Raw genomic sequence first — 13,461 nt, 5'->3', positions numbered from 1 at the left:
GGACAATATGGACTTACTGTCTGAATGTATTATCTTTATCATGTTTACAGATGCAAGAATGTGAAAAAGACCTTAAATTTGTTGTATTTGATATGTACATTCCATGGCTTGTGTCAAGTGCCTCAATAAAAGATTGTCTTTGCAAAAAGGTTCACCTGAAATCTGGGTGGACTGGCCTTTTAAACTATTTTTAATGCAACTTTCAGAATTTTATTTTTTTTATTGTAGTATGCAAATAAAAAAATTGAAATCAGGGGGCTAATATGATAAAATAGCACAAAATTTCGTCACCTCCCAGCATGAAGGTTCTGGATGTGAATCCACCACCTGTGTGGGTTCACACTGGCATTTTCCCACAGTCCAAAACATGCAGTTATTGGGGTTGGGTTAATCGGTAACTCTAAATTGCCCTTAGGTGTGAATGTGAGTGTGAATGATTGTCTTTCTGGTTGCCCCCCAGCCCCCCATGACCCTGAAAAGGATGAGCGTAAGAAAACTAACTTCAATAGATGCCTCACTCATGTTTAAAACTTCTAAATCTGCACAAAAAAGCACAAGAAAAAAAGCACCATTCTTAAAACAAGTGGTTCTTAATCTGTATGCTGCAGAGCACTTGTAGGTGGGGCTTGGACAATCATGGGAAAACATCAAGTTAAAATAAGCTGAAGAAATGTTGTTACAAAAAATAAACAAGAATCTTCTATTGCAATTATACCAACCCTTATTTTACTTTATATGGTCTTTTCAAAGATGGGGACAAAGTCTGCAACCACTCACACTCAGTTGTCATTTTTGGTGCATCAAGATGCTGATAAAATGGCAATAAGATGGAAGCAGTCTTCTAACAGTTGTCAAGTTGGCAATTACATGCAAGCAGTTTGCGATAATATGGAGATTTACTGTGATAAAATTGTTGCACATGTAGTGACATAGTTGTGGCAGGACAGCAATTTAATTGCAAAATGACATTGCTTTTATATAAGAATATAACCAGATTACAACCAGTTGAGTAAAAACAGCACAGACTGTCATCGGCCTATCTGCATTTATAAATTAGATGGCAATTACTTGCAGTCAGTGTGAGTCAGACTGTGACTGAGAAAACAGGTTGCCTCCCACAATGAAACCTTTGCAATGTAAAATAGTTGCTCAGAGTGTGAGGGTGTTGCATGCTCGATCTTGATAAGTTGGTTGCTGCATCTGCATGCAATTGGTTTCTTACAGCACAAAAATCAATCACTATACCACCGCAAGGTTGTTGTTCTATTTTCATTCTAGTGTGACAGAGCTGTTTCAGTTCACCGATGTGCTTGATTTGCAGCTGGACTTTAGTCAACATTAAATTGAAGCCACTGACTTTACTTTTACTGTGTTCATTTACTATTAAGGGAAATACGTATGAACAAAGGCATGCCTTAAACATGCTAAAAGGTATTTTCTTGTTCCACTAAACAAATCGTTTGTTCTAGTGGTAATGAAAATAATCAGAAATCAACAGTTCCTGCAGAGTATGGTGGAAGATTTAAAGATGTCCACCTATTTGTGTTGTCAATATGTTCATGTATGCTTAAAAAAGTGATTTGTTTTTGTATAACATATTTTTTTTGACTCTTTTGATATTAAAGGTTGCCAATTGCTGACCTAAACAAACAGTTTGCAAACATTAACCAAAAGCGCCTTAAACTACTCATAAGAACCCCTGCTCTCTAAAACAAAGTACATTACAGTTTTTTCTGATGGCTTATGCACATTTTTTGTAACTATTGGCTGTTTTTGCAAAACTCTACACACAACTAAGAAAACCCTTCACCAAATCAGCAAAACATTGTAGTTGTCTTGCAAAAGCTAATAAACCTTGCATAACTCTCCAAACCTTCGTAAAAATGGTATTTTTTATATCAAACAGTTAACACAAGCCATCACATTAATAAGCACACAATGCACCAACTACACACTGATGGCATGAATAAAAACCACATCTGGCTTTTGCTTTTCTGTGCACAAGGTAGGCCATGTCAGTTTGAGGTCATACTTTTGTCATAGGTCCGTAAACACAGAGGGATCCAAACCTCAAGTACTGGTGTTTAGTCACACACATCAAAACAAACACAAGTGTTTATTTCCAAGTCAAAACAAAATAGTAATTTCAGTGAGGAAAAAAAGAAATCAGTCTACATTGTGTCGTCTCTGTGGATCCGGCCACAAAATTTCATCTACATCACATGCAATGTCCTCTAGTCCAAGGCACCGGAGAAATTATCTTTTGGAATGGTGTATCCAGGCCTGACATGATGCCTAGTCAATATCCCCACATGCCTCCTCCATTGCCTGTAAAAGGGCTATGCGTTGATGGGGATGACGGTCATAGACCTTTCAGCGCCAGGCAGAGAAGAACTCTTCAGTTGGATTCAAGAATGGAGAGTATGGGGGGAGGTTGAGTACAGTGAAGAGTGGGTGATCTGTAAACCAGTTGCGGACCAAAGCAGCCCTATGGAAACTAACACTGTCCCATATGATGATGTATCTGGTCTGCTCTGGTCTCTGAACATTAGTGAGCATGTCATGTAAGGCGTCCAGGAATGTAATAATGTGTGCAGTGTTATATGGGCCCAGGGTTGCATGATGGTGAACAACACCATTTTGACTTATAGCTGCACACATAGTTAATGCTCCTGCCACGTCTTCTCGTCAAAAGGTACTCTGTAGATTTGTTTCATTCGGATTTTGTTGCGGGCAAGTACACGACCCAATACAGAAATGCTCACATTTTGTATGTTTTGCCCCCAGCATCTGGTCGTCTAGCAATTCTGCAAAGGAACAATTTCAGTGTTTTTACATCTATGGTATTGTTGTGTTTCTCATTAGCATATGGCAGTGCTACAAATCTTAGTGCAAAGTGACTGTACTAACCGATTCTCATTTTGAAATGTCCTTATGATGCTTGCTACAGTGTAGCGGCTCAAGTTAGGCTGAACCCGTTGGCCAGCTTCCCTCAGGGTCGTTCCATGGTTGATTACATGGTCCACTATTGTAGCTCTGATGTGATCAGCAATTCTATTTCTTACTCTTCTTACCCTTCCTCTCCCCCCTCCTCATCCTCCTCTTGCTCCTCCTTGTCCTCTTCCTCTAACTTCACCTCCTTTTCGTCCTCTTTGTCCTACTTCTTCACCTCCACATCCTCTTCCTCGGCCTCCTCTACTTCTCACTCTTCCTGCTCCCTCCATTGTACTCCACACACACAGCTTACCTGTAGCTTATTTATAGTGCTGATTGCAAAGTGAACTAATTATCTAAAACAGTTTTCACATGTGACAGTGTGCCAGGCAGTTGGCAAAGTAGTGTAAATAATAGCCATAAATGTGTATAGTTTTGCTAGGAGTGTGTTGATCATTTGGAAATTGAGTGTAAAGCAGTGAGTTGTGTTTACAGTTCTGCAAAAAGAGTGCTGTGCAGTGGATTGTACCTACAGTTTTGCAAAGTGTGTGTTACAAAATGGCAAACTGAGTGCAAAGCAGTGTTTGTGCTTTTAGTTTTGCAAACTCAGTGAGTGGTTTTAGTATTAATAGTTTTAGAAATTGTGCTATAAGAATCACAGTTAGGGTTTAAGCACTCAGAAAAAAACTGTAATGTAAACTTAAAGCCTCAACAAGTGTTCATAACATTGTTTAACCACTGGGAGGCAGTACAGCAATGGCAATAGGAACCATGTTAGGTCTCTGAAAGCTGATTTTATTTTTTTATTTTTTATTTTTTTTTGTTAGAAAAACACACTATTTCTGAGAGTATTTTTATGCTATATTTAGATTATGCATATTATGCATGTAAGTGTTATTAAACACAGGGGACTTGGGTGTTAGGCCTTATGCAGAAACACCTCTTCTGCTATGAACTCCCACATAAACCTCCTGTTAGTTTAAAATGTTGGTAAATGTATGGAACATTTTGCAGTTACCAAGACATTACTATAAGCTATTTGCTATATAAGAATGTTTGTTTGTGGGAGACACCACCTTCCATCTGTTGCACATCTCCCTGACTGATCTATAGAGACAGAGCATCACTGAGGTTACTGAACTGAACCTGGAGCAGAGCTTTGATCTGTCTGCGTGTTTGGTGTTGGTCGCTCTGAACAGAACCATCTGATTGTTGTCTCACAATACCCACAGTGGGACATTCACAAGCAGTCCATTCATTCATTAGCTCACCAAGAAGGAGGGAATTTATGCAGCATGGTTAACATTCATCTGAGGGGTGCATATATTAAAATACATTTGTGTGGAAGCATCTTTTAATGATGCCCTTGGAGTTTGGTTTTACACCTGAATCATTTTTTATTTAAAAAAAAAACCCAACACGTATCATACACATCATAATCATGGCTTGTGTTGTTGTTGTTTTTTAAGAATAGAAATCAGTGTTCTTGTCACACAGTCTCAGCCAGACAACATTTGTACATTTGTTCATTATTTGTTTGCAGCCTTCAACGCTTTGATCTCTCCGTTTCTACTGCTGGAATATGCGGCTGCAATGAAAGAGAGAGAAAAACAAAAACAAAACACTTTTCAACTCAGATATTTCATCCATAATGTAAAAAAGCAACATCCTAGTAAGCAGGAAGTAGAAAAAAATCAACATTTAATTAAAAGAAGATGTTAATTGTGATATTTACTCCAGTTTGATGTCCGCTGCCTCCTGAGAAAAAGGTGTGTCTATTTAAATCGCGAACATGCAAATTACTCAAGTCAAGAATAAGTTCTTTTAATAATCTACCCTTTTCATTTGAGTCATCTAAGGCTGTCTTTGTCATTTCAGCTTGAGATGAAAAAATAATCAAAAAAAGAGGAAAAAAGCCTGAATACACACACACACACACACACACACACACACAGGCTCAAATAGTCTCCACAGACATAAACATGTGTCGGCTGTTTTGTGACCTCGCTGTGACATGATGAATGACCAAATCAGAAGCGTAATGAAATGCTGCACAATCGCCTGCTGCTTCTCCGTGTATGCAGCCCGTGTGTGCACACATGTATATGCGATGGTGTGCACGCCCAGGACTTTAATCAGAATCACAGGTGACCTGGCTTCTCACCGAGTCTCCTAGGTTTGACAAGAGCAGATAATTACCAGTGACCTCCCACCTAGTAAAATCAAACAAGGGCAGAAAAGTGAAGATAGTGGTAAGAAGAAATGACCTTGAAACTATATGGATTTACTCGCAGCTCCTCACCCGACTCCCTCTGTTGGTCTTTAACCTCCGACACAGATTCTTAATCTGTTCTAATTTTTCATCCCTTCCTCGGTAGGTGTGGCACTGCGATCACTGTCTGAGAAATACTTTGCTAGTTCAACTCTGTGAAGACTGGTTGCACAAGTTTAGGAATTCTAGCTCCATAAAAAAAAACCCTGATCTCAGACCTCAAGCTGAAGGCTAGCAGATTTGTTTGCAGATTAGTGACAAGCTGAATCTGGAGATTCACTAGGTTGAGGCAGGCAATGGACGACAGAGCTGGGTAACTGGGTAAAAGGATGAGCTGGGCTTATTCTTTTAAATAATAGCTCATATTGAGACACAAGCAAAAGGTTATAGGTCACAGTCCTCTCAAATAAAACATGAAGTCGATCCTCAAAAGATTCAGACATGAAGACGTGCAGATAAGGCAAACCAAGGGGAAATTTAATTAAACCTGAGAATAAACTTAAGGCACTGAAGGGTTCAAGAAGGAAAATCAACCAATGTCCAAAATGAATCCAAAAACTGACAACAAAAAATTAATTATTGGAAAGATATGCAGGGGAGGATAGTGGACAGCAGATAAATTACCGACTGGAAATAAAAAGGAAAATAACTGTGAAAGAATACTCAGGTAAAATGAAATGCTGTGAGGGAGGGAATGTCAAAAACAGGAAAAATACACAAAAATGAAATGAAATAAAACACAACAGAAAACAGGAAGAAGTACAAAGAACTGGGATATACAGGAATCACAGGAGACACAGGGTAAAGTTAAACACACAGAAATATGAGGGTCTCCAACTTCCAGGGGGAAAAAAATCAACCAATAAAAACTACAAAAAGAAAAGAAAACCATATACATTTAAAATAAAAATATTTTTTGAATATTTGATCCTTTCAGTAAAATATTTAGAAACTCTATCATATGATTATTTTATCGTCTGTATGCAGGAGCCTCCGTCACGGATGCTGTCTACTGATGTGACTGGTTAGTTCATGAACATGCTTCTCTGTCAGGGGAGTTTCATTCAGAATAAAACTGTAAAATCTCTGTCAGCTGTGCCTGGGGTAAAATTTCATAAGAATGACAAACCAGCCAAGCGCTGTCTCTATGTCTCTTTTTCTGCCGCTCACCAAAACCCCCCCAAAAAACATGCACAGTCATGCTCATGCACTGTACACATGTGTAAACACACACTAAAGTACACAAACACGCACAGACTTATAGAGAGACAATCTCTGTCTCACGAGAAATGTTATTAATACCTGGCAGCCTTTAAAATGTCAGCTGATCTCAAACAAGACCCAGGTTATTTATGGATCTATCGCTTCTCATGCCTTTCTGGACTCAGGATATTTTTACTTTCAAAGTGTGTCTTTAGAAGTAGGAGAAAGAGGAGGAGGAAAAGGAGGAGGAGGAGGAAGGGGGAGATGAAGATGCAGTCAGACAGAACGGTCAAATGCTAGGAAAGGTGTGCGAGCCAGCAGCCAAAGAGATCAGCCAGTCAAACCCTGAGGAGGTGGTATTTTAGACAACACCCGGGGAAAAATGTCCCTTAAGATGATTCTTCCACTTCTGACACATGGCTGCGATCAAAGAGTTGCATTCAGAGATAAAAATACCACAAATGTGGGCTAATCACAAATCTGCATTCAGCCTTGATGGCTGCTCTCTAATATGAGCTGATAGGCTTTATTTACTCCACCTCTTGTGTACTACTCTTGTCTTTGCACTCCCTGTCCTCCTTTCTTGGTATTCACCTCCAGTCAGACACACACACACACACACTAGCTCAATCTCCAGAGCCGTTTACTCATTGAGTGATGATTGCCTGTTTAAACATCTGTCTTCACCAGTGTACACAACTACACACACATACAAAACACACACACAACTGGTTGTCTATGTGTAGCCTTGTCATCCAATGGGCTCTATGGATTAAAGATATATACTTGAGATATTCTCTTTCAGTAAATCTAGTAAATCTTCAGTACAATTAGACACGTAGTCGGGTATCTGATTCTTGACTGCACCTGATCTGTTTATTGCTATAATTCTTCCATGTTGTGTTCCTAACTATCTCTCTCTCTATATATTTATAAGTCAGATTGAAATAAAATAATATAAAACAAAAACTGTTACTCAGAGTTGCACTCATCTATATATATATATCTATATATCCATATATGTATCTATATCTCTACATATATCTATAAAGAGATATAGATATATATAGATATATACATATATATATATTATGGCAGGGATAGCTCAGTAGAGTGGTGACCCCATGATCGGAAGGTCGGGGGTTCGATTCTCCTGAACAGCTACCCTGAGGTACCCCTGAGCAAGGTACCGTCCCTACACACTGCTTCCCGGGAGCCCAATGGCTGTCCACTGCTTCACTGAGTGAATGGGTTAAATGCAGAGAGGAATTTCCCCACCGGGATCAATAAAGTACACTTTCTTTCTTTCTTTCATATATATATCATTTCAGCAACAGAACAAGTGAATGCTTAATAAATGCACCGCTTATGACTTGAAATATTCCACAATGCTCCCCGCAGCTCTATGGGAATTTTCTTATCTGTTTAGTGTTACAGGGGTAGGACTCTCATTGGTAGTGACAGGCTGCAAGTAGAAAAGTTCAGATAATCTCATTATACAATACCTGCCCCACACAAGATGACAGAAAGTCGAAGGCACTGACTAATGGGAGAATGTTGAAAGTTTTAGGCTGCAAGTTGACAGTGTGCAGCCATTTTCACACATGTAGCAAAGTCCCGAACTTTTCTACTATTGTTACCACATGTTAGTGCATGTGAGAGAGTACATTTCCAACTCAGTTGGACTGGATATTAAATGGTTCTTACCCAGCAGACCACCTTCCACAAAAGTCAGTGTAATTTCTGATTTAGCTGTGAAAACAGTGCAAGTAATATCTGGTGAATTCACAGCCACAGAGTGAGCACCATGTGCGCCTCGTGCGTCACTCTGACCTCATGCCTGAAAACAGCTTTGGTCACACTTGCTCACTCTGAGCTATCAGAGAGGGTTCATTTATTAAAAATAATTATTAATTCATTTTCAGAAATTCTTCATTTCACAGATTCAACAAGTACTGGAAATGTCCATGACATCAACAAGGTATTTTCTCCCAAAGAACTGCCACTCATTGGAGATTTTCTCTTTTTCATACCACTCTTTGTTAACCTTTGATCAGCAGTTTTTGAAGGACTGCCTGAACCAACTTAAAAGCAGTGTTAATTTTGACAGCAAATTGGTTTTAGTCACAGTCTTTTGACTAGAACATTTTAGTTTTAGTCGTAGTTTAGGCATCTATAGACTTTTAGTTTAAGTCTAAAAGAGTCGCTTAGATATTTTAAGATTATAGCAGATTAAATCTCAAGTTGACTCAAATATAAAGCATAAAAGTTTGTCATGTTTTCAACATTTTATTTTCCTTGACATCAGATGTGAAAGATGTGCCAACCTGATGCATGTCCACATGTCTACACTTCTCGTCCTCCAAAGAGTTGACATTTTGTTTTGTTTTTATGCAAAACAGGGAGTGAGGGAGCTAGTTGTGCTTTTCTAACCTTACTGCAGATTAGTTCTGATTGGATCTTGCCTCTCCAGAATATTTCTATCTCGTTTTTATTCGTTAACAAAAGTGTCTGTACATTTCATCATAGCTTTTGTCCTTGTGCATTAGGTCATTAACAAAAACTATGATGTAAGTTGTTGGTCAGTTAAATTAAAACTGTTTCAGAGCAACTTAAATCACCTTTCTTCTCCATTCTGATGCAGGTTTGAAGTTCAGAAGGTCATCTACATGCCTACTGGCATTGCTGCCCATATCACAGATTTGAAATTTGGGCTGAGCAGTTTAACAGGTGTACCTAATGAAGTGACCAGTGTGTGTAAATACAAATAGTAAAGTGCTTTGGATATAAGTAGAAAAAGGAAGCCCAATTCTATCTAACTTTGAGGAAGAGACTCACAGTACTCCTAAGTGAGTTGTTAATACTTCCATTCCTTCTGAATGTGAGTAACACACACTGTTAAAAAAAAAAAAGTAATATAAAAGTATTTTACTGTGTATTTTACAGTTTTGTACTGTTTTTCTAGAATATCATTAAATTTACATAAATAGACTGATTTTACATTTCAAATGTAAATTAACGTAAAATCACTGTAAATGTAATAAAACACAATTTTCTTGTTTTTAAATGTATCTGTCTGTACATATGCATATTTAGATTTTTAAAAACATTCACAAATGTATCATAATTTCACAAATATTTGTCCGTTATTTAAAAGATTGAATTGTTAAATTCAAATGTAATGCTATGGAAAAATATATAAAATGATTCTTATAAACTTTTTTTTTTTACATCAAATAATAATTATTATTATTGTTATTTAGGGTGATCGTTGCTCAAGAGTTGGCAGTTCGCCTTGTAATCAGAAGGTTGCCGGTTCGAGTCCCGGCTCGGACACGCTCAGTCGTTGTGTCCTTGGGCAAGACACTTCACCTTCCACCTACTGGTGTTGGCCAGAGGGGCTGATGGCGCGATATGGCAGCCTCGCCTCTGTCAGTCTGTCCCAGGGCAGCTGTGGCTACGACTGTAGCTGCCTCCACCAGTGTGTGAATGTGAGAGCGAATGAATAGTGGAATTGTAAAGCGCTTTGAGGTTTCTCGAAAAGCGCTGTATGAATGCAATCCATTATTACAGTTTTTCTCGATTGCTAAAACACATTTCTTGAAACTACGCCTCATATCCTCACAACAGTAAACACAAATCCATAACATCTCACTCAATTTCCCAAACATCCTATTTCCAGGTCAAAATGAAGCTCTACACCCAAAACTATTCACTCCTGCTGAAAAACCAAACTTTGCCCTCAGACATCAAACACAAGCCCTCAAAAACACACACACTACAATAGTTTTGCACACTGGTACAATTAATTCAAAACAATAGTTCCAAAACAAATAGGTTGCTTATGGTTCTCCCCTTCAAAACCCTTGTCACATGATAAACACAAAAGACGCAACCAATGTATGTACAGTGGCACATTGTCATTCATGTACTATACAGTACAACACACACCAGAAACATTATCCCACCTCAGCATCTTGTCTTTGGTCTGGGTCAGGCCAGAGAATCTCATCCACATCACAGGCTATATTGGCCCTGGCCAGGCAGCGGGGGTAAAATCCTCTTGCATGCCTGATCCACCCCTGGCATGCATCTACTGATATGTCTAGGCAGGCCTCTTCCATGGCCTGAAGGAGGTGAACACGGACATAAGGTTCTCGGTCATACACTTTCCACCGCCATGCCGAAAATAACTCCTCTATCGGGTTTAGAAAGGGAGAGTATGCAGGCAGAAAGATATTAGAAAACCTTGGGTTATTGGTAAACCAGTCACGAACCAGAGCAGCGCGATGGAAGCTGACGTTATCCCACACAACAACGTAGTGAGGCTGCTCTGGCTGTGCTGGTTCCCTGTAGTCCAGCTGGAACATATGTTGTCTTAAACCATCAAGAAAAGCAAGGAGAAGCATAGTGTTATAGGGTCCTAGTACGGCATGGCGGTGGAGTACCCCTCGTTGGCTGATGGCTGCGCACATAGTGACATTCCCCCCACGCTGACCAGGGACATTTACAATAGCCCGATGGCCAATTATGTTCCTCCCCCTTTTCCTTCTTTTGGTCAGGTTAAAACCTGCCTCATCCACAAAGATTATTTCATGGGGAACAGGCCGTCCTTCAATCTCAAAGATTCTCTGCAAGACACATAACACAGTAGAGTCAGTCGGTACCCTGAACCACAGTTCAAGAGTGCTGAAATGGCAGCATAAACTGCCATGCTGTGATGGTACACAATACTTTATACAGTATCAAAACTCATACCTGAACATATTCCACACGTTGGTTTTTCACTCTGTCAGAGTTTCGTTCGAAAGGGACTCGGTATGCCTGTTTCATCCGGAATTGATTCTTTCGGAGGATGCGGTCAATTGTGGAGAGGCTGACGGCATTTATGCCTCGAAAAAGATGATCATCCTCAATCACTCTCCTTTGAATCTCTTGCAGGCGGATTACATTATTTGCAATTACCATGTTTACAAGTTCCCTCTCTTGCTCCTCCGACAAAAGCCTTAACCTGCCTCCACCAGGTGGTCGTCTCTGTGTCCTACAAAAATAGAAGCACTCATTACTGTAACTGTCACACATTCATTTTACAGGCAAATAATGGAAACATACTGAAACTCAAGACACATAAGTTCAGTAACTTAAACGTTACTGTACAAAGCAGTCTTACTGCAAGTACACCTACCTGTTTTCCTCCCTGAAGGTTCTGATGATGGAGGCAACAGTGAAGCGACTCAAATTTGGTTGTACTCGTTGCCCAGCCTCCCTCATAGTCATCCCATGGACAAGGACATGGTCAACTAAAGTGGCTCGAATTTCATCCGAGACTGACTGTCTTCTTGCCCTTGCTCTTCCCCTTCCTTGTCGCCGTCGTTCTCCACCTCCACCTCCTTCACCACGTCCTCCTCCTCCTCCTCCTCTCCCTCCTCCTCCACCACCTTCCTGTTGTCCTAGACCACCTCCTCCTCCTCTTCCACCACGTCCTCCTCTTTCACCACGTCCTCCTCTTTCACCATGTCCTCTTCCTCCACCACGTCCTCCTCCTTCACCACGTCCTCTTTCTCCACCACGTCCTCTTCCTTTGCATCTCTTTGGATCCATTGTTTCAAACCTGAATGAGCTGACTTTGGCCCTTTTATCTATCCATCACAGGTTCTGATTGGTGTGTGCTAAATTTTGACTCCTAGTGTTTCCACCTGGTTAATTGTGTGCTAATTGAGCTCAAGCTATGCTGACTTACAGTTTTTTCTGATTGCTTAAGCACATTTTTTGTAACTATTGGCTAATTTTGCAAAACTCTTCACACAAATAAGAAAACCTGTCACCCAATAATCAAAACATTGTAGTTCTCTTGTAAAAGCAAACACAGCTAGATTAACTCTTCACACCTTCGTAAAAATGGTGTTTCCGTATCAAACAGTACACACAAGCCATCATCTACTAAGCACACAATGCGCCAACTGCACACTGATGGTATGAATACAAAACACATCTGGCTTTTGCTTTCTCTGTGCACAAGGTAGGCTATGTCAGTTTGAGCTCATACGTCTGTCATAGATCCATAAGCATAGAGGGATCCAAACTTCAAGTACATCAAAACAAACACAAGTGTTTATTTCCAAGTATAGGATTATTTGCAGTCGCCATAATGACTACCGTAATTGTCGGGCTATAAGCCGCTACTTTTTGCACAAGCTTTGAACCCTGCGGCTTTTAGTCAGGTGCGGCTTTTCTATGGATTGTCCATGATTTTTGTGATATCGTAAGACGATTTGTTTTGTTTGTTCCGCTGTTGTACGGCACTACGTTGCCTGGCGGAAGGATCGGGGTTCAAGAGTGGTATGTTGGTCACATGTCCATCCGCCAGGCAACATAGTGCCGTACAAGTAGCGCGAAAAACAAACTTCAAAGTAGCGCTATGCGTTCAGCGGGAGTCGTGGATGACGAGCGGCGATAAACTTGCGAAAAGCAAGTTGTGCTCAACTCTACCGGTGGATTCTGACAGCGTGGAAAAGTGTGCAAACATCCACGATCACCAACGGATTTCGAAGGGCTGGACTGCTGCATGATGAAGAGGACACTGCCACGGCCCTTCAGAGGGTGTTCGACTCTGACACTGACAATGACAATGAGGATTATCTTTGGTTTTGAAAGTGACAACGAAGGAAAGAAGCTGAGAGTGGATGACGAAGCCATCCTGAGCCTGTTCGTTTCCGACACTGGAGAAGAGGACTTTGGTGGTTTTAGTGCGCAGGAAGATGGTGGTGAATGACTGACTTTTCTTCTTGTTAAAGCCGTGTCACTGCACCTGAGCCTAAAAGGTAGTCTGAATCTATTTTTCTGGTGTGCTGTAGGTTACTGTTATGTACTACATTTGTTACTCATTTATGAAGCACAGCACATGTGCAAATATGTACCCATAACTTGATTTTCAAAATATTAATAAAAGGGGTGTGTCTCCAAACAGCCATCTCTTTCCTGACAATTCGCTTTGTGCATATTCTCTTACATATGATAAGTCAATATTGAAACACCTGCGGCTTTTGGTCAGG

At 40.1% G+C, this 13,461-nt stretch overlaps 1 protein-coding gene across 1 annotated transcript; it reads right to left on the bottom strand.

The window, feature by feature from the left end:
• Window positions 1-10,229: 10,229 nt before the first annotated feature.
• Window positions 10,230-12,131, bottom strand: LOC145430274 (uncharacterized). The gene is made up of 3 exons (XM_080305029.1): window positions 11,595-12,131; window positions 11,168-11,450; window positions 10,230-11,040 (listed from the first exon to the last, which is right to left on the bottom strand). Exons 1-3 carry the CDS (start codon window positions 12,008-12,010, stop codon window positions 10,369-10,371), a joined length of 1,371 nt encoding a protein of 456 aa, XP_080161155.1. The 5' UTR covers window positions 12,011-12,131; the 3' UTR covers window positions 10,230-10,368.
• Window positions 12,132-13,461: the final 1,330 nt, after the last annotated feature.

The sequence above is a fragment of the Astatotilapia calliptera genome, chromosome 8 (genome assembly GCF_964374335.1).
Source record: "Astatotilapia calliptera chromosome 8, fAstCal68.1, whole genome shotgun sequence".
Lineage (NCBI taxonomy): Eukaryota > Metazoa > Chordata > Actinopteri > Cichliformes > Cichlidae > Astatotilapia > Astatotilapia calliptera.
This window is presented reverse-complemented; position numbering and strand designations above follow the sequence as displayed.

Coding starts and splice junctions, on each gene's coding strand:
- LOC145430274 (XM_080305029.1), bottom strand. CDS start 12,010: ATGGATCCAAAGAGATGCAAAGGAAGAGGACGTGGTGGAGAAAGAGGA. Junction 11,451..11,594: donor ACCTTCAGGGAGGAAAACAG/GTAGGTGTACTT, acceptor CTATTTTTGTAG/GACACAGAGACGACCACCTG. Junction 11,041..11,167: donor AACGTGTGGAATATGTTCAG/GTATGAGTTTTG, acceptor TGTGTCTTGCAG/AGAATCTTTGAGATTGAAGG.